The sequence below is a fragment of the Cyprinodon tularosa genome, unplaced genomic scaffold, assembly GCF_016077235.1.
Source record: "Cyprinodon tularosa strain WSP-4 unplaced genomic scaffold, ASM1607723v1 ctg621, whole genome shotgun sequence".
Classification (NCBI taxonomy): Eukaryota; Metazoa; Chordata; class Actinopteri; order Cyprinodontiformes; family Cyprinodontidae; genus Cyprinodon; species Cyprinodon tularosa.
Window position 1 is genome coordinate 641,694 of NW_024039365.1, and position 19,862 is coordinate 661,555.

Sequence of the window (19,862 nt, forward strand, 5' to 3'; positions counted from 1 at the left end):
AACATTGTAAAGAACAGTAAGCCATAAAATAGAATATTTAAAAAGAAGATTTTATTCATTCAGATCTAGGATGTGTTATTTAAGTGTTACCTTTATTTGTTTTAGCAGCATACAGTTAATAGTATCAATTAACAACACGTCATCTCAAGGCACTTTACAGAGACAATTCAACCAGATCATACAGTCAGACTGGTTAAAAGTTTTCTATCAAAAGAAAACCAGCTGATTGCATCGCCTCATTAACTCGACAACAATGGTGACTCATTAAATTGACTCTGCAATCCCTCAAACCAAGCATGTATGTAGCGACACTGGAGAGGAAAAATCCCTTTGAACAGAAAGAAACCTTCAGCAGAACCAGGCTCAGTGTGAGCAGCCATCTGCCCAGGCTGACTGAGGTTCAAGGAGACACAAGCAGACATACAGAAAGATGCAAAGATACAAAAGGTATTAAGCAACTCCATACAGGTAGTCATTGTAAGAAAAAAGAGCTACATTGAAAAAAAGGTCAAGCTCCTACATCTAGAAACAAAGGAGTTGATGTCCACAGCACAGCTGATATTTCTCTCCGGGATTTGTCACAGCCAAACAGGAACAGACCATATGAAGCTACTATTAGGAGAAAAACAGAGAGTATTAAGTTAGAGGCTGGAAAATACTGCAGAATGGGAGAATAGAGATAGAATGAAGCTGAATTGTAATAAGGGGTCCCTATGTCCTCCAGCTGTCTAAGCCTATAGCAGCATATCCAGAGAGATAACTCAGTGTAAGCTTAGCCATTCTAAGCTTTTTTTTTTTTTAAAGGAAAGGTTTGAAGCCTAGTCATAAAAGTAGACAGGGTGTCTGCCTAAAGGATCTAAGAGAACTAAATGATCTGTCTCCCATTGTACTTAATTAGTACAACTACTTAATTCTAGGAATCAGTAGTAAACCTGTAGATTGATAGTGAAGTGCTCTGTTAAGAACATATGGTACAATAAGATCTTTGATATAAAACGGAACTTGTTCATTAAAGGCTTTATTTGTGAGAAGGAGTATTATTCATTCTATTCTAGGTCTGACAGGAAACCAATGAAGAGAAGCTAAAGATTAGATTTTGTTGCTCTGTAATTTGGACGAAGGAAACTAAGTGTTAAATGTTTAAAATAATTGTACTTATTTACTGACTTCAAAGTAATCAGTAAGTCAGACTGAGAGATTGTTACTACTCCTCCTTCTCTTCAGAAGTTCTGGGTATATGAAAATGTAAATATCTAGAGGGAGTGGCCTCATTTAAGCTGACATATTCCTCTTGCTGCGGCCTCAGTCACTGGCTCTGATGGTGAGATTGTTGTTTTATTTGGCCAAAGGTTCATTTGAGTTTTGTTTATCTGACTGTGTTCATTATTATTCCCCCACTAAATGAAAAAAGTAGGAATTTATACTTAGAGACTATTAATAACAGGAGGTGAAATGCAGTTTCAGACAAGCTGAGCACGTGGTGATGCCACAACTAAGCCTCTGTCCGTTCTTCCTGAGTCCATACATTCCTGTGTTCTTGTCAAGAACATACTTTGCAAGAACAAGAGTCCGACATTGCGTTCTTGTAAATTGAGAAACAACCAATGTCTGGATAATGTAATGAGATGGTAACAGTAGAGAAGCTGCAGAGAGGTTTGTTAAACTTCAGTGTTGCTTCCTGGTCTGCACCCTTGGCTGTCAGGGTATTCGAGGACAAATTTGGCCAGATTCCTAGAAAGAATAGCTGCACCATCCAAAGTGTGCCTGTTCTGGCCCCCGGCACATTATGGTCCCTGCTGTATCTACTGCCACGTTTCTGACCATGAAACTGCCAGTTACCAGATTGGGCTTCCCAGTGGGTGCGTCACTTAGCGCGGAAAATTGGTTAGAAACATGGACAGGTTGGTGGTGACCATCTGGCAGAGATCTACAACTACTTTCTCTGTGTACCTTCACCAAGTCATCTCGCTGCTTAGAAACTGTTGGAGGACCACTATGTGGACATGTCCCTGGTCTTGGTATTTCCGGGCTGTTAACAATGGGGCCTACTCTATATCAAGGATGTTCTGCAGCTCTAAGCCAGAACTCCAAGTCTGGCACCCTCGCCTCCAAAGCTACAAAAATACAACACTTATTACATATACAGTTTTCACTAAAAGAGGTAGAGGAATAACTGAACATCTGACATAGAGAGCAGGAGAGAGGAGAGGAAGAAGAAAGATTAGAAAAGAGTCAGGGGAGAGAGAGAGAAGCCATAGCAGTGCTAAGCTGGCATTAGCCTAGGATAGCTGCCCCTTACTACTAGAAGTAAAAACCTTGTTAACGCCACAAGTTCTCAGTAGAAAAGTGCAGCAGTGTTTAAAATTGCTTCTGGGCAGTTATAATAAATTGGATTTCACAGAAAAGAACACTTGGCTCAGGCGGAGATAGCCTGAGCAGCACCACCGAATGTAGATCAGCAATTAAAACAGGAAGTGAACGCCATTCCTCTCACCACAATTGATACTGATTGCTACTGAGGGGATCTTTACAAACACTAAGAAAGTAGAGAACACCACTCTAGTTCTAAAGTTTGACTTCTTTTATAAAAAAAAAAAAAAAAAACAAGTCTGTAAAGGTGCTGCTGTTTTTTAAATTAAGACAAAAAAATATGTTCTTGCTGTTAACTGTTGTATCTAAACTGTTAAATGAAAGATCATTAGTTTTACTTTGCAGACCCACTTTCCCCATTATGCCCCTGCAATGTACTTTTGTGTTTTATTCATCATGTTCTGTTCATGTTCAAGACTTGAATTAAAATGTGCAATACTTAGATACTTGCCTTAAGAATGAAAACCTTTATGTCTAGACACAATGTATCAGTTTCAGTCTGATAAACGCATAAAATAATTATTTATTTGTTTAGTAAAAAAAAAAAAATGTAAAACATATGGGAGAAAAAAACATGCCACCTCAAATATGCAGTAACTTTATCAACATTTTTCAAAATCCAAGATCATTGGTAATTTCTTGTATGATCTCTATAATTAATGATTAAACAGCTCTGAACTTGTTTGATTCTATACTTTTCTCTTGGCATATCATTCACCAATTAATCTTAAGAATATTTTTGAAGACACGTTTAAAGTTACCATTGCAGAGTGGGTATATGAAAGGATTTAGAGTAGAGTTGATGTAACCAAGCCAGATGGTAAACATATGAAGGTCGTCGTGGACGCACTCTGGACAAAAAGCCATGACCATGAACACAATAAAGTAAGGGATCCAACATAATAAGAAGGCAGCAATTATGAATCCTAACTGCTTGGCAGCTTTGTGCTCTTTATGGATTCTCAGACTTTGAATCCGATGTCGTGACTGGTCTATAAACCTATGCCATGCCTGTTTCAGAGTCACTCCATCCTCTGGGTCTATCCTGGCATCCTCAACCCCTTCCTCAGGCCATGGAAGAGCCTGGCTCGGGTCAAAGCTGTTGCAGAGAACAATTGTGTACCTTTGCACATCTGACACTGGACTGATACCGCAGACACCGCTCAGAGAGTTTGTCACAGTGACGTGGCATTCATTGAGAGAGGCTTGATGCTTGATATCATTATTTCCAACTGAACATGTCGTATCCCGTGGCACAGACGGCCGGTTCAGGGGAATCTCTGAGTCTGGCTGCTTCTCTTCTGGAGGCAGTGAACCAGTTTTAGCCTTGCGTGCTATTCTGAGGTGTTTTGTTGTCATGGAAAGCAGTGACGTCTGTTGGCAATTCACACCTATTTTTCTGTTAGTTCTAAATGAAGCAGCTTTAGTTCTCTCACCATCTTCAAGGGAATATCTCTGGTCAAGAGTGTTTCGGTCCAGATGTCTGTCTTTTTTGGATTGTTTCAGGGAGGCCTCTGTCTCGCTCTGGGGTGATTTGGAGTCATATCTTTTAGGGCTTGGCGCATTGCCTCCATTCTCATTTTCCCCAAATGAATCTGCTGGATGAATAATTCTCTCTCTGTCTCTTAGATGCTGCCTCACAGCCAGATAAATATGTGTATAAAACCACAGCATCAAAATTGAGGGGACATAAAAGTTGAAAACCGCTGTTATAACTTTAAACCATGTTACGAAGCGAAAGTCTGTGTCACATTTGTTCTCCTCCTCAGGTTTAAGGTCCACATGTGTGAAAGACCTCCATCCTAAAATGGGAATAATCCACATCATTGAGAGTAACCAGGCTCCAGATATCATCAAGCTGGCTTTTCCGCGTGTTCGATACTTGAGGTATTTCAAAGGCTGCCTCACTGAGCGGGTACCGATCCAAACACAGGATAAACAAGCTAAAGATTGAAGCTGTACTGGCCACATAGTCCATGATTAGCCAAAACTGGCACACTGCACGTCCCAGCCTCCACTCATCTTCAAGCAGATACATTAAGTTCAGAGGCATTACTGTCGTCCCCACGATAAGATCAGCCACCGATAGGCTAACAATGTACAGGTTCCCCACAGTGTGGAGAGTCTTTTCTCTCTTCACTGCATAGAGGACAAGTAGGTTCATTATGATGGTGAGGAGCGAGAGAAGGCCCAGAGATACTCCAAGGAGTGCACTATGCAAGTGGAAATGGAGGCTCTGGGTTTGGTTATGCCTCAGGTTGCCACCATGTGGGTCATTGCTCCAGCTCTTGTTGCTGTGGTTGCCATAGTTGTTAGGGATCAGTTCTAGGGAATCCGTAAAAAGCGATACACTAGATTCCATCATGTTAAGTGACAAGAATTCCTCTTTATCCAGTCACATTCAGGACAACTTTTAGTTGTTTGACCAGAACAGTGATGTATTTTATTGATCCTGTCCCTGACAGCACTCTGACTTGTAGAACAGCAGCCCATCTTGAGTATTGATCAGTATTCCTTATGTCGGTTGGCCCATCTTGTTGAAAATCCAGGCATCTGTAACACATAAAACAGGACAGATGAACCTTCTGACAACTCGTGAATTTTGAGAAACAAGCTGATGTAACCAAGCCTAATGGTGTATAAGTCAGAAAGAAAGTGAAGAAGTACAAATTTATGAAAATACAAGTAACAGGCCTGGAAAGGACAGCATGAATTAGAGAAATAGCCGAAGGACCCATGGTTACTATGGAGGCATTACACAGAATCACAGCTCAGGTGGGAGAATCCAATGTCATGACTCTTACACATGGAATGTCATGACTCTTACACATGGAATATGTCACTGCTGAAGTGCAGCTGCAGAGCAGGTGTGCTGCTAAAAATCACTCACCCTGAGGCTATGGCCAGGCTGGCCAAGTAGTGGCTCCAGGCACAGAAAGTACGCTTAGTTCACAGGTTTTTACGCTCTTCCCAGCAGTTCTTGAGCAAAACTCTCAATCGGTGCTCATAAAATCCCTGTATATCCTGTTTCACCATGTTTCTGTTATGCCCTTTCTGTTTCGCTAGTCAGTTTGGTGCAGATTTGTGAGTTGATTTTATTTTGAAATTTGCCATTGTTTTTTCATAATTTTTTTTTTTTTTTTGTGTGTGTGTCAGGTAACTTTTGGAGCTTGATCCAGAGTCCGCTGCAGGTTTAGGCTAAACTTCATTGTTGTGGAATGACTTATAAACTACCTAGGTCACTGCACCGGCACTGTGGCTGTGAGTGCACATATTGATTTTAATGATCTGGTATCCTTGTGGTGCCCACTCCCCAGCTGAGTTTCACAGTGTGAGCCCGGCGTCAGCCATGCAATGGATAACTCAATTCTTTGAAAAAGAATGGCAAGAAAGAAGACACAAGAAATTTCAAAGTCCTGTTTCCAGTTTACCAGGAAACACAGCCAGCATTTGAAAGAAATGCTCTGGTTTCATAACACCACAGTTTCCCTGTTCAGTCTGAATACAAGTCTCCTAAAAATAATGCTAATGTTACAATACTTTTTTACAACAAAGAGAAGAAAGCTGGTCAGAGTTGATGGAATATGGATAGTATATAATACAGCGCAGATCTGGAAGAGTACATGTTAGAGGTTACTAAGAATTTGCTGGAGGTTGTTTTCTAGAAGATCTGCAAATGTAAACATTCAGACAGGGCTTATTTCAGATCTAATTGTATTCATGTATTAGAATGGCTGAGTAAAAGTCCACACCTAAGTCTGTGGTAAGACTTAGAACAAATGTCATTTACACTCTTGCAATCTAAGTCAGTCTGAGCTATTTTGATAAAGAACTGTGTTTAATTCAGGCTGATTGAGACATATCACAAGGAACTTACAGCTATAATTGCAGCAAAATTATTGACTCAGCAAGGTTGATTAGGGATGCAACTCTCACATGGTGAAAAACACTGTACCCTTTTTTCTTAAATGTCACAGTTATGAGGTTCTTTGTGTTTGATGTTCAAAGTGTGTTTGTATTTTTAAAGTGACAAAATATTTTTTTAAATGTATAGGTGGTGTCAATACATTTGCAAGATACTGTAAAAAAAAAAATTGTCAACAGGCTGAGTAAACAACTACATAAAATCACCCCAAAATATATATTTTCTTATATACTTTGATGTATTGTGAAGTCTTTTAGTATATATTGCTAAATAAAATGCCAATAGAAATGAATTTTAATTCTCTTTATGTTGATTTAAAGAGGAGTCTTGACCTACATCACAGATAGACAGAAAAAAATAGTTCATCATATTGGTGTGTATTGCCTTGGATTGTTTCTACAGTGAACTCCGTAGCTCTGTAGAGATTTAAATCTGTGGTCATCCTTCTCTCGTTCACTGTCCAGCTGGCTTTCTTCAACACTTACACAAGGAGAGTGCAGTGAATCCCATCACAAACCCAGCAGCAGAAAAATGGTGCCATTTTCCTGAAGGAGACAAAGCTAATATGTCTGCAGAGTCATGTGAACTTGTGTCATAAGGTTATCAGAAGTATATGCAACAACACATCTGAATGATAAATACATAAAGTGTGCCAAGACATCTGATTTTAAAGCATATCACTGTGGTGCTGAGAAACACTTATCCGCAACAGTTGGGGGTACAGCTTTTTTATGAGAATGGACTAAAATAAGCCAGTTGCCATGGGTGCTGATGACGTTATTTGTATATAGATTTTAATTTCTTAATATTTTGACCTTCATCTCACATCAGTGTTTCTTGTGTATTTGTTAGATTCAAAATAGAAATATTATAGAAAATAGCATACAAATTGGCATATTAAATCTGTTGAAATATTGAGGAAAATTAGAAGCAGTGCTGATAGGGCCTACATTAGCAAAGCGATTGATGTGTCTCCCTGTTTTTTTTTTTTGATCAGGTGGTATACGTATACATGCTTTTCTTGTAAAAAAGAAAACAAAAATTCAAATATTTGGGGTTTAGGCGTTTAGTGTTGAGAACCTCCCATAAATAAGCATTTCAGAGTTGAGGTTTTCAGTGGTGCCTCGCTAAGTTATCATCCTTTATTCAACATGTCATATTAATGGAGAAATCTTTTTTTTCATGTTGGATAAAAGATAAATTGATCAAGCAGTGAATGTTTTGTTTCAACATCTTTAAATTTAAACAGAGCCAGTCCAAAACCTTTTGGGGGCTCACGGCAAGATCTGAATTTGGGCACCAACTCCTGTTCAAGTTGTTGATTAAATAAACAATGATTAATTGTAAAGACAACAATATTTCTTTGGCCGTGGGTTTGGTATACATTCCTGGTGTATCTGGCATATAGGGTTTCAGTATGCACCGAAAAATATTTGGAGAGATGAGCCCACTAGTCAATGTGGCTGCTGCAAAGATGTAGTAAGTTAACATTATCTGGTTATCTTCTATCTATGATGAAAATCACAAAGTGCTGAAGACAGAGCAAAAAAACAAAACAAAAAATAAAACAAAAAGGAAAATGTAATAAAAAGAAAAAAAAAAGATTTAATGATACAAATTATTACAAAAGATAAGCCATATGTATACATAGAAATTACACCAACATGAATTTAGGAGCATTAGCATGACTACCACATTTTGAATCTTTATAATCACAGTTCTCAGGTTATAAAATGAAAAAAAAAAAAAAAAATACATTAAAATGATAGATTCAGAAAACTTTGAAACAATAATTGTAATGGAAACTATCAAAGCATTATTTTTTGATAAACTCAAAGACAAATAAAAATGTTTGACATCCATTCTATGCTGTTTTGTGTGTAATCAATGTCCTTAATTTCTCATACCTTAGGTGAGGTCTGAGTATAAAAATCTGAACATTAACGTTCATCTCTGGATGTTTTTCCATCCTCAGGTCTGGGAGAATGTGCTTATGTTCATACATTTTTAAACATAAGTGGATTCATGTTGATGATGCATTTTAAATAGTAAAAGGGTGTAGACAATCAGACCATTTCCAAAAGCCAGAGGCACACAATAACCTATTAATGCAATCTGCTGGTCAAATTTCAAAAAAGAGACACAAAGATAAAATAAAATAACCGATTTATGAATCTCACCTGAACCCAAAACAAATAGACTACCTGGTTTTACATAAACTTAACTGATTTTTCATTATTTTTCCTTTGTGCGCCTGGGAGTCTATACTCTATACATGCCTTGGTAACATGCATTCAGCACCCGTCATACTCATCGCTGTCACTTGCGAGTCAACCTATGGACAAAACAATAAACCATGAGGAATACTGCAGGTAGGCTCAGCGCGCCAGGAAACAGCTGGGGAACATTAAGCTAGAATGCAATCATGCGTAATCAGCGCATAATGTTTAATTTCATTACAGATTGGAACAGGCACTAATTATTGCAACGCTGGTCCGGTGGAGCATAATTGGGTGCATGGATCTAAAGTATGGATGCGCATAGAAAACACCTGTTGATTATCGGTAAAATCGGACAAGGAACTTTTTAAATACTAGAAGGAGACTCATAAAAATGCATATCCACTGTCTTTCTATTGTAAGTTTAGCTGTTTAAAAATTATATGAAAGACCTACCTCTGGATACTGACGCGCAGCAAAATCCTCTTCATTCCAAACTCTTTCCGCACAGAAATCCGAAAATAAGTGATAGACGGTCGGAGTTGGACATGGATCACCTTCATCCTTCCTCAGATCACTCCTCCTTTCACGCATCTGCGCTGAACTTTGGAGTTAATATTATAAAAAGCGGCGAACAGCAGCTCGTCAAGCTGCAGGAACGGGGTTTTACTGGGAATTGCGCACAATGTGCCATGATTCAGCTGATGATTCACTGAACACTTACGCGCGAACAGCCTTTAACTTCTTCGTAGTAGGCAGGGGCGTAGCCAGAAAATGTTTATGAGGGTGGCCAAGCAATAACCAATGTACACTGAGGGGGGTGGATAGGCACCACAACCTCACCGTCATTCTACACTGTTCCAACAGGAAATTTAACAAGCAAAACATCCATATTTTCTAAATAAAGACAAACTATACTTTACCACAGCCTTTGCTGAAAAAAAAAAAAAAACATTTATATATATATATATATATATATATATATATATATATATATATATACATATATATACATATATATATATATATATATATATATATATATATATATATATTAGTGCTGTCAATCGATTAAATTTTTTTAATCGCGATTAATCGCATCAATGCCTGAGTTAACTCGCGATTAATCGCATTTTAATCGCAAATTTTTTTTCTGATTGAAAATCATTCAAATACTCTCGATGACATACAAAAAATACATACAGGCTAGGTTTGTGCCAATGTTCTTTTTTTAAAATAAGAACAGGTCACAGATACTGATATATGCCATAGAAACATATGGCAAGAAGATGGCATGTAGCAAAAAATAACAAATATGTAGCCAAAAAAAAGGCCCTGAAAACAGGCTGATGTAAAAGACAGTCTTTACAGTTAATACAGTCTTTTGAACAAAGACAAGCATTTTACCCTACTGCTATAAAATGTAGTACAGTTAACATTAGATGTTAATTAACCAAGATAATAATGAACAATTTTCAATCAATACATCAAAATCAATAGACCGACATCACTAGATGGAGGCAGTCTATGAAAGTTACTTTTCAGACTCTTAACAAAAATGAGAACACACACCCACCCACCCACCCACACACAGACACACCCACCCACACACACACACACAGACACACCCACCCACACACACACACACGATACCGAGCTGTGACAGCAAGAGTGCCGTAGCAGATTCCATTTCACCTCAGTAATCTGTTTTCTCAGCGTATTTCAGGTTGCTACTAGTTACCAGACACTCAACTTGTTTGTTGGTTGTGGGGCTTAAAGAAAAGGCACTAGCGCTACCCAGTGTATGAGCGTCTTTTTTCCTTGAGGAGCTCCGCTCTGGAAGCCTATGAGAAATGCACAGACTGGGGGAAAATAGCCCCGCCTTCCCGCAGGCTGCAGCGGGATGTACTTGGAAAATTGTACCATAAAACCACATAGCGTTAATCTCACGTTAAAAAAATTATCGCCGTTAAAATGGCCTCGCGTTAACGCGATAATAACGCGATAATTTTGACAGCACTAATATATATATATATATATATATATATATATATATATATATATATATTCAAACATCCGTGCTTTCTAAATAAAAGGTACAGGGGATAAAATTATTTTTGTTAGGAATCCAGTTTGTGTGGGTTGTGCTTTTGTGTCTTCTTTCCCTCCACCACCAGGTTGTGCCCTGTCCTCGTTGGTCCTCTCACACACCTGCGGCTGGTTAACTAATCACTAAGGACTATTTGAGTCATGGACTGTCACTACCTCAGCGCCAGAGTGTTTGCCAGTTTTGGTACTCTAGCCAAGCTGAGTTTTTCTGAGTCTAACTTAGTCTTTGTTTTTTCGCTGAGCCTAACCTACTTTTTGTCTTTGCCTTTTCGTCAGGAAGCCTCCCTGCAAGCTGGATGTTTGGCCTTCTCCCCCTGGAATGATTGTTTGAGTCTCACACTGAGCAGGGGATAAACCTACACAAATTCTGTTCATGTCCTCCTGGATTCCCAAGTGACAGTCCGCTCAATTGCTCCCCTGGGTCTAATTAAGTCTATACCTGTCCGCCCTCCAACGTGTATCAACCTCTGGAAAAACCCACACTGACTGGATTCTGGGAGGAAAGTTTTCTCCACTAACGCGAGTCCTGATTTCTCTGTCTTTCCAAGTCATTGTTCAAAGTTCCCACCGATCCTGAACTAACCACTGATACTTCCCTTCCCTCTTCCAGTTTCGATTAACTAGTTCACTGTTTCCTAAATCCAACCCAGCTGGTTTCATCAATAAACCTGTTCAAACTTTTACACTGGTTCTCTGAGTGGTTTACTGCATGTGGGTCAGATCTAAGAAAATCATGACACTTTTAGGTTTTCCATTGTCATTTCTTACCTACTTTTATCAGAAACCATTCTGCATAAAATTGATATTTACAAGCCTAATACCTACACAAAATGCTTATTTAATAAGTTTTAATTAAAATAGATATTTATCTATGATTTCACTGGAGACTCCTAAATCACTTGCAGAGACACATCATTTCCTCTTTACCCCATAAAAAACAAAACCTATTTCTGCTGGTATTCTGTACTTATCTTTAATGTTAGTATATTGATGTGCATCATCAAACACAGATTGTTGTCAAGTAATTGTTAAAATCAAAAATTAAAATGTTTTCAATGTTCCCCTTGAGAGTATTACTGTTGCCACCGTCTGTATTAGAGGGAAATAAATGGTAGGGGTGGCCAAGGATTGGCTAAGGGTGGCCATGGCCACCTCTGGCCCCCCATCAAGCTCCGGCCCTGGTAGTAGCCTACTAGACCTGCTAAAAACAAATGTTTTTATATTTTTGAAGAAGTCAAAGCTTGGTGCTGGTGTTAATATAATTTTAAATCTGAAAGATACATATTCGTCTTGTGTGCAAAATAATTTTCATTCCAAGAACACGAGAAGTGTTCTCATCTTATAACAGAAACTTTGTATTTATTTGACCGTGTCAGGAGGTTTCTAATAGTTTAGCTATCCAACAAACTAAAGAGCAGAGATGGGAAGTAACGAAGTACAAATACTTTGTTACTGTACTCAAGTAGATTTTTCTGATATTTTTACTTTACTACTTATTTTTATGGCGACTTTTTACTTCTACTCCTTACATTTTTACACAAATATCTGTACTTTCTACTCCTTACATTTTAAAAAATTGGCTCGTTACTTTAGTTTTGAATCATTTCAATGGAGTTACAGTTATTATTTTTCACGTCATCAATACCAAATTCAATCTAATTGGATGGGAATCTACGTTGCATTTGACGCACCACTGCAAGATGAATCCGCAGATTCGGCGGTATTCATTCGCGGCAAATCATTGCAGCTTGGTGGCGGTAGCGTTAGCGTTAGCATAGAAGTATGGACGACGAGAGGATGGAAAGTGAAAAAAACGGAGATCCCAGAGATTCGGCAGAAAAGCAGCAAGACATTCCCGATCACCCTTGGCCTTATCTGAAAGAGATGTTTGACATAGTAGGCATCAAGAATGACTCCTGGCGAATGTGCTGCAAATTGTGCCAACCAAAACACCATGAACTGCTGGCTTTCAAGAATTCACCATCGAATTTGAAAAAGCATATAGAGATAAATGCATATTTTTGTTGTTATCAAAAGCTATTTGTTGTTTGTTGTCTTTATTAAGTGTACGTTAATGGTCAGTTATATTTGTCCTTCTGCTAGCTTACAATTACCATGACTTGATTCTCTAGCATTTTGCTAGCAAGTAACTCAAGTGACGTTAGGTTAGCAAGCGTTCACTTTAATTGAAATTCTAATACTAGCTGGCTGATACAATATCTATATGTATGTATGTATGTCGACCTGCTCAAAATGGACGCTAACATTTTTTACACAACTATGAATGCTGAGACAAGAACGTTGAGGCATAAAGAAGAAGCCCCGGTTAAACACAATAAAACAAGCCTCATCACTTTTACAAACCACCCTGTTTGTTTGTGGCTAGCTGTAGCAAGAGGCGAGGAAAAGAAGGAAAGCTTACTTGTTTTTCGATTATGGCTGTTATTCTCCTGTGGTGTAGCTGTCTGTTTTCGAGACCACTTAAGTTAACGTTACTCGGTCTTGTCTTAAATCGACTTTATTTTGGGCTGATGTTAACGTTAATGTCTCAAACATCCCAGACGTTAAATTACTCATGTTTTTAATCCAAGACTTTACTTTTCTATGGGGCCAAAATTGTTGCTTTATTATTTACAAATGTGTGTGGAGAGTTGTATATCTGTATCTCGATTTGTGCGTGTGCAGGGGGATTTGAAAATGTGTAAATGAAACTGTAAATGTGTGAGGAGATTTGTGTGTCTGTACAACAATCTGCAAATGTGCAAAACTACTTGTGTGTGTGTAATCTGGTTTGTAAATGTGTAAAAAATCCACAAATCTGTATTACAGATTTTACAGATACAAATGCGGCATAAGTGTATCAAAAATCACGTGTGTAAAGAGAGCCAACAGAGAAACCGCTGGACTTGTAACCAATGATGTGTCTGTATTTCTGGGTGTTGAAGCGAAAATACTTCGGACACAGTGTCTCTGTGTGTGCTTACAGATTGTTCTACACATTTGCAAATCTTAGTACAGATCTGTAATTCTGAATACAGATTTGTAAATCTCAGTACATATTTGTAGATCTGAATACAGATTTGTGGATTTTTTATTTATTTATTTATTTTACACACAGAGTATATTTGTTTGCTTTGGGTTTTTTTTTAAATCTTTTATTTGTAAACAGCTCCATTTTGTGTTTTTTTTAATATTACGGGTAATAACAGAAGTTTTGCCATCTGCAGCATTAAACTGCAAAAGATGAAACAAAAACAACAAGATGAAAATGACACTTTTTTTTACTTAAGTGTATTATTTTGAGTTGGTAAATAGGTTGATCCATCAATGGAATGAATATTTCTGCCTTTATAATGAGATGTATAATGTGTATTTCTGCTCCCGGGTCAAAATGGCGGGCTGGGGCTGGGAAAGAAATTAAAGATTGCAAATGTGCTCCAGCTCTACCTTTCATGTTTACTTCTGTAAACATAGAACACGCTCCCTTGTGACACTTAAGTTGAATGAATTCAGTTCACACAGAAGATTACATATTTGGAAATGAGATCAACCACGCAAAAGAATCAGATTTCCTAAAAAAAATCTGAACTGTGCGTCAATGCCTGCAGTGTGAACGTAGCCTTTAACGTGTTCATCCAGACATGACAAAGGCCGAGGTTCCAGATGTTCATTTAAAGCTGCTTTATTTATTCCAAAACCAGTTTAAATGTGAGTTTAGGATCATCAATCCATTTAAATCCATTTTCCCCTTTTCTTTTGATAGAACATAGAGCCGGAAACATTAACTAGTTGGTTTCTGCTAAAAGGAGTGAGCAATGCAACCCTGAGGGACCAAGTATGGTAGAGATATAAAGGTATAGTTTAAAGAAGAGAAAATCACCGTAAAACCAGGTTTTATTCAAATTAACCAAAGCTGTTTGCCTTTGGGTTCACTAAGTATTTAGTTCCTGCTCTCTTCCTAGTTGATTGAATTTTTTACTGTTTTATTTTAACATTAATCTTTAATTATCCTCCCATATTTGTTTGTTGTTCTTTGTGTGGCTCAGTGTTGATGTGTCCCTTCTGCTCTGCTGCTAAACTCCCAGATTGTCTATAAGGTCAATAAAATGAGAAGAACTGCAGTAGGAAAGTCTCACTGTCCTTATTTAAAGCTAATTTGTTTTGACACTGCAAGGTGACAAGAACAATTGTTCTATTAACATGAGCTGTCAGGTCAGACCCCCCAACAGGGAAACAATAATAACCACCAATCTGCCAAAGCGCTGTACTATAGTAATATTAGGACTCTTGCTCCATTTGACTTCAGTTATGTTTATTTATAAAGAATCAGTTTACAACAACTTATTTCAAGACACTTTACCAGAAAATACAAACAGATCTTGTTCACATTACTGCAATGAAACCTTTATTATAGTGAGAAATAACAGATCAAGATAAAACGACAGGAAGCATACTTAAACAGAACCAGACCCAGTAAGGGGATTTAATATAAATAAGTTTTAAAATAGAAACAAGTCCCAACAAATGTCATCTAAAGGCAATTAACATGACAATTTTAATACAGAAACATGTAACAGAAGTAAAAAAAAAAAAAACACAGAATAAAATCTAAACACAAACATCCGGTTGGATCCTATTTACAATATGGTAAAGATAAATACAGTTTATCATAGCATTCACAGAATTCAATCCAAGAAAGCACAGCCAATCACATAGACACCGGTCCAAGGAGCAGATGACCTTATCTGGAAAAAAAAAACAGGAGTTAGTGAACGAACACGATAGTATGTGAAATTTAAACACATAAACACTGGGAGAGATGTAACTTTAACCAATAGAAGAGGGAAACACACAGGGAGAACCGAAAGTTAACAGAAGTGATAACTATAAACAATGGATGCTTGGAGAAAATGCCTGAAAATGCTGCATTTGTTGGAGTCTACAGTCTATGGAAGTATATCTGTGTCGCTGGGATTTGAATTAAAAATGCTACTGAAATTTAAATATTGTATGTTTGTACTTACTGTTTCAGTGTTAGAATATCCTCAGAACACATTTTTAACCTAAAAAAAATCATTGTCATTATTTCTACTCAGTTGAAATTTCATTTGTTATTTTCTCTTCAAGCTAAAAATTCACATTACTATTTCAACGTGATTACATATTCAATACTTATTTTGTCAGTTTAATTTTTTAGTGTTAAAAAAATCTGCATATTTTTTTTAGTATCTTCACTAATACTGATGAACATCTGGAGGCAATAAAGGTTTGTTACCTTCTTCTCCTGGGTGTAGCAGACTGATGGTTTAGCTGCGAGGTCGTCAACGTTTTTTAGACTCCAGAATGTTGGAGAGACAAATAGAGGAGCCATGTTTCTCCTCCTTAGTGGACTGTGTGCTCCGTCCTCTTCTTCAGCTCCTTCATAAATGAAGCAAAGCATCCTCAGAGTCTTAACCTATCTGCATGTGATGTTTCTCTAGTCAAACCAACATACCTCCAAACATGTGTGGATGGATTCTGTTCCAATGTGATCCGACTGCTAGAACACTGCTAGCTGTTCAACCTGCTTTCCCTGTAAAAATAAGACAAATTAATCAACAGAATTTCCTCCACACCAAGTTGAAATCTGGGGCAGGATGTTGTTTTCATCATAATCTTGCACTTCCTGTGTTTCAATGAGTTGTCGGTTTGTCGTGTTAATAAAGTCTTACTCCGTGTGTTTTCTGTTCCAGTCTTTCTCTGTGCCGTCCTCAGGTGGGGACTGGAAAGCACCTCACCATCCTGGATATCCCGGTTCCTCACAGGAGTTTTGCTTTTGGACGTCCACAGTGTCTGAACATACATGAAAAACTAAGTGAGGCCACCTGAAATGTTAACTATATATTTAAAAGATGGATTATTGTTGCTCCTTACTGAACATGCTCTCACCCTTTGTGAAGGTCAGCAGCCCAGACGATCCTCCTCTGGTTTGGTCGCTGCAGATCTCATCAGCATCTTCTGATGGCCCAAAGCTTGGAGAGGCTCGGTCCAACATGGGATTCAAAAAACACAGAAGAGATCCACTGCGGTCAGGACAGGCCTAGATGATATGGAGAATATTTCTGCAGAGGGTTCTTTTCCCTCCAACTAGGCCTGAAAACTAACTAACCAGAGGAACATCTAGAACTAGACCAAGTCACATCGGAAAGCCGTTTCTAACAGTCGGTGCTTCTCCTAACTCAAATCCTCACATCAGTCCTGTCCTCTGCCTCTAACTGGTCTAAATCAATTAGTCCCACCAAGCGTCATCTCTCTACCTTCTCACCAACATCCCAGAGACCACACCAACTGATGATCACCACAAGCTGTGTCTCTGTTCCATTCTTTCCTGTTTTTCTCCTTTAGGGTTTAAGTTTGACCTCCTCCATTGTCCTCAGCAGTGATGTCCAGCTGTTTCGTTGAATTGGTTTGCCTCCTTGTGGTTGATCTTTTAACCAGGATTTAATTTCTGTCTTTTTGTGTTTTTTTATTTATTTGTTTTTGTTGATTTGCCTCCATTCTGTGTTTAATCTTGTCAAAACTGTTTGGGGTTCCTTCTGTTATCTAGCAGAATGTCCACAATAGATATAGAGCATGTTAGACTATTTCTGCTTTATTAGTTGTTATCATTTCCTCAGATGTCTTTGCTAACAGAAATTCTTAACATCTAAAACTTGCATCAAAATCTAGCAGCGGGGTAAAGAAAAGCCAGGGTGCAAGACGCTACCTAAGGCATCCCTAGACCTGCCAGACTCCTTAGCATCTAAAAAAATAAATCTAGCAGCGGGATAAAGAAAAGCCAGGGTGCAAGACGCTACCAAAGGCATCCCTAGACCTGCCAGACTCCTTAGCATCTAAAAAAATAAATCTAGCAGCGGGGTAAAGAAAAGCCAGGGTGCAAGACGCTGCTACCTAAGGCATCCCTAGACCTGCCAGATATAAAAACAATCTATAAATGATATCTAGGTGTGACAGTTTCCAGTCCTTCAGCCTTCCCACCTCCAAAAGTCAACAAATCAGCAATAAAATAGATTGTTGAAGGCGTTAAAAGAAGGTTCTTGAAATCCCTATTCTCAAACATGCCTCTCGCAACAAGGCCTCTTCCCAGGGGGCTCCTCTTCATCATCTTCCTCTCTTCTCCTTTTCCTGGAGGCATGGTCTTCTTTACAGTCCGGGGAATCCTCCGGCTCCTCGTGGTTCCAAGAGAGTCTGAAGGGGGGGGGGGATCCTCAGGGTGAACCGAAGAGGAGGTGGAAGGTGGTCATTGTCTTCATCATCTTCCTCATCTTCCTCTCTTCTCCTTTTCCTGGAGGCATGGTCTTCTTTACAGTCCGGGGAATCCTCCGGCTCCTCGTGGTTCCAAGAGAGTCTGAAGGGGGGGGGGATCCTCAGGGTGAACCGAAGAGGAGGTGGAAGGTGGTCATTGTCTTCATCATCTTCCTCATCTTCGTCTCTTCTCCTTTTCCTAGAGGCACGGTCTTCTTGGCAGTCCGGGGAATCTTCATCGTCTTCTTCCTCAAAGCTTGTGGTGTCATATCCGGAGAACTCACTAGATACCTCAAAAGACTCACTACAAAAAGACCTATCATCCTCAGCCTCATCCTCGTCCTTATCCTCATCCTTGTCCTCAGCCTCATCCTCGTCCTTAGCCTCATCCTCAGCCTCATCCTCAGCCTCATCCTCCTCGTCATCCTCAGCCTCGTCCTCAGCCTCATCAAGAGACTCACTAGAAAAAGACCTATCATCCTCAGCCTCATCCTCATCAAGAGACTCACTAGAAAAAGACCTATCATACTCATCCTCAGCCTCATCCTCATCCTCAGCCTCCTCGTCATCCTCAGCCTCGTCCTCAGCCTCATCAAGAGACTCACTAGAAAAAGACCTATCATCCTCAGCCTCATCCTCGTCCTCATCCTCAAACTCTTCCTCATCCTCAACCTCGTCCTCAGCCTCATCAAGAGACTCACTAGAAAAAGACCTATCATCCTCAGCCTCATCCTCAAACTCTTCCTCATCCTCAAGCTCGTCCTCAGCCTCATCAAGAGACTCACTAGAAAAAGACCTATCATCCTCAACCTCATCCTCATCGTAATCCTCAACCTCTTCCTCAGCCTCCTCCTCATCCTCAACCTCGTCCTCAGCCTCATCAAGAGACTCATTAGAAAAATACCCTTCATCTTCAGACTCATCCTCAACCTCTTCCTCATCCTCAACCTCTTCCTCAGCCTCCTCCTCATCCTCAACCTCTTCCTCAGCCTCCTCCTCATCTTCAACCTCGTCCTCAGCCTCATCAAGAGACTCACTAGAAAAAGACCTATCATCCTCAGCCTCATCCTCGTCCTCATCCTCAACCTCTTCCTCAGCCTCCTCCTCATCCTCATCAAGAGACTCACTAGAAAAATACCTATCAGCCTCATCCTCATCCTCAACCTCATCCTCAACCTCTTCCTCAGCCTCATCAAGAGACTCACTAGAAAAATACCTATCATCCTCATCCTCAACCTCGTCCTCAGCCTCATCAAGAGACTCACTAGAAAAAGACCTATCATCCTCAGCCTCATCCTCTTCCTCATCCTCAACCTCTTCCTCAGCCTCATCCTCAACCTCATCGTCATCCTCAACCTCTTCCACATCCTCGTCCTCAACCTCATCCTCTTCCTCAGCCTCCTCCTCAGCCTCGTCCTCACCCTCATCCTCATCCTCAACCTCTTCCTCAGCCTCCTCCTCAACCTCTTCCTCAGCCTCCTCCTCAACCTCTTCCTCAGCCTCCTCCTCATCCTCAGCCTCCTCGTCATCCTCAGCCTCATCCTCATCAAGAGACTCACTAGAAAAAGACCTATCATCCTCAGCCTCATCCTCATCAAGAGACTCACTAGAAAAAGACCTATCATCCTCAGCCTCATCCTCGTCCTCATACTCATCCTCAACCTCTTCCTCATCCTCGTCCTCAGCCTCATCAAGAGACTCACTAGAAAAAGACCTATCATCCTCAGCCTCATCCTCATCCTCATACTCATCCTCAACCTCTTCTTCATCCTCAACCTCGTCCTCAGCCTCATCAAGAGACTCACTAGAAAAAGACCTATCATCCTCAGCCTCATCCTCAGCCTCATCAAGAGACTCACTAGAAAAAGACCTATCATCCTCAGCCTCATCCTCGTCCTCACACTCATCCTCAACCTCTTCCTCATCCTCAGCCTCATCCTCGTCCTCATACCATT

General features: G+C 39.5%; 1 protein-coding gene and 1 long non-coding RNA gene across 2 annotated transcripts; both read right to left on the reverse strand.

The window, feature by feature from the left end:
* Window positions 1-377: 377 nt before the first annotated feature.
* hrh1 (histamine receptor H1) lies at window positions 378-9,235 on the reverse strand. The gene is given in 3 exon segments (XM_038307838.1): window positions 378-4,284; window positions 4,286-4,923; window positions 8,971-9,235. Coding segments are annotated over 2 exon segments (1,650 nt in total). The 5' UTR covers window positions 4,736-4,923; window positions 8,971-9,235; the 3' UTR covers window positions 378-3,084.
* A 6,007-nt stretch (window positions 9,236-15,242) lies between these two features.
* LOC119798402 lies at window positions 15,243-16,401 on the reverse strand. The gene is made up of 4 exons (XR_005282713.1): window positions 16,335-16,401; window positions 16,118-16,195; window positions 15,899-16,041; window positions 15,243-15,368 (listed from the first exon to the last, which is right to left on the reverse strand). It is a non-coding gene; the product is annotated as an uncharacterized LOC119798402 (long non-coding RNA).
* Between the last annotated feature and the right edge of the window lie 3,461 nt (window positions 16,402-19,862).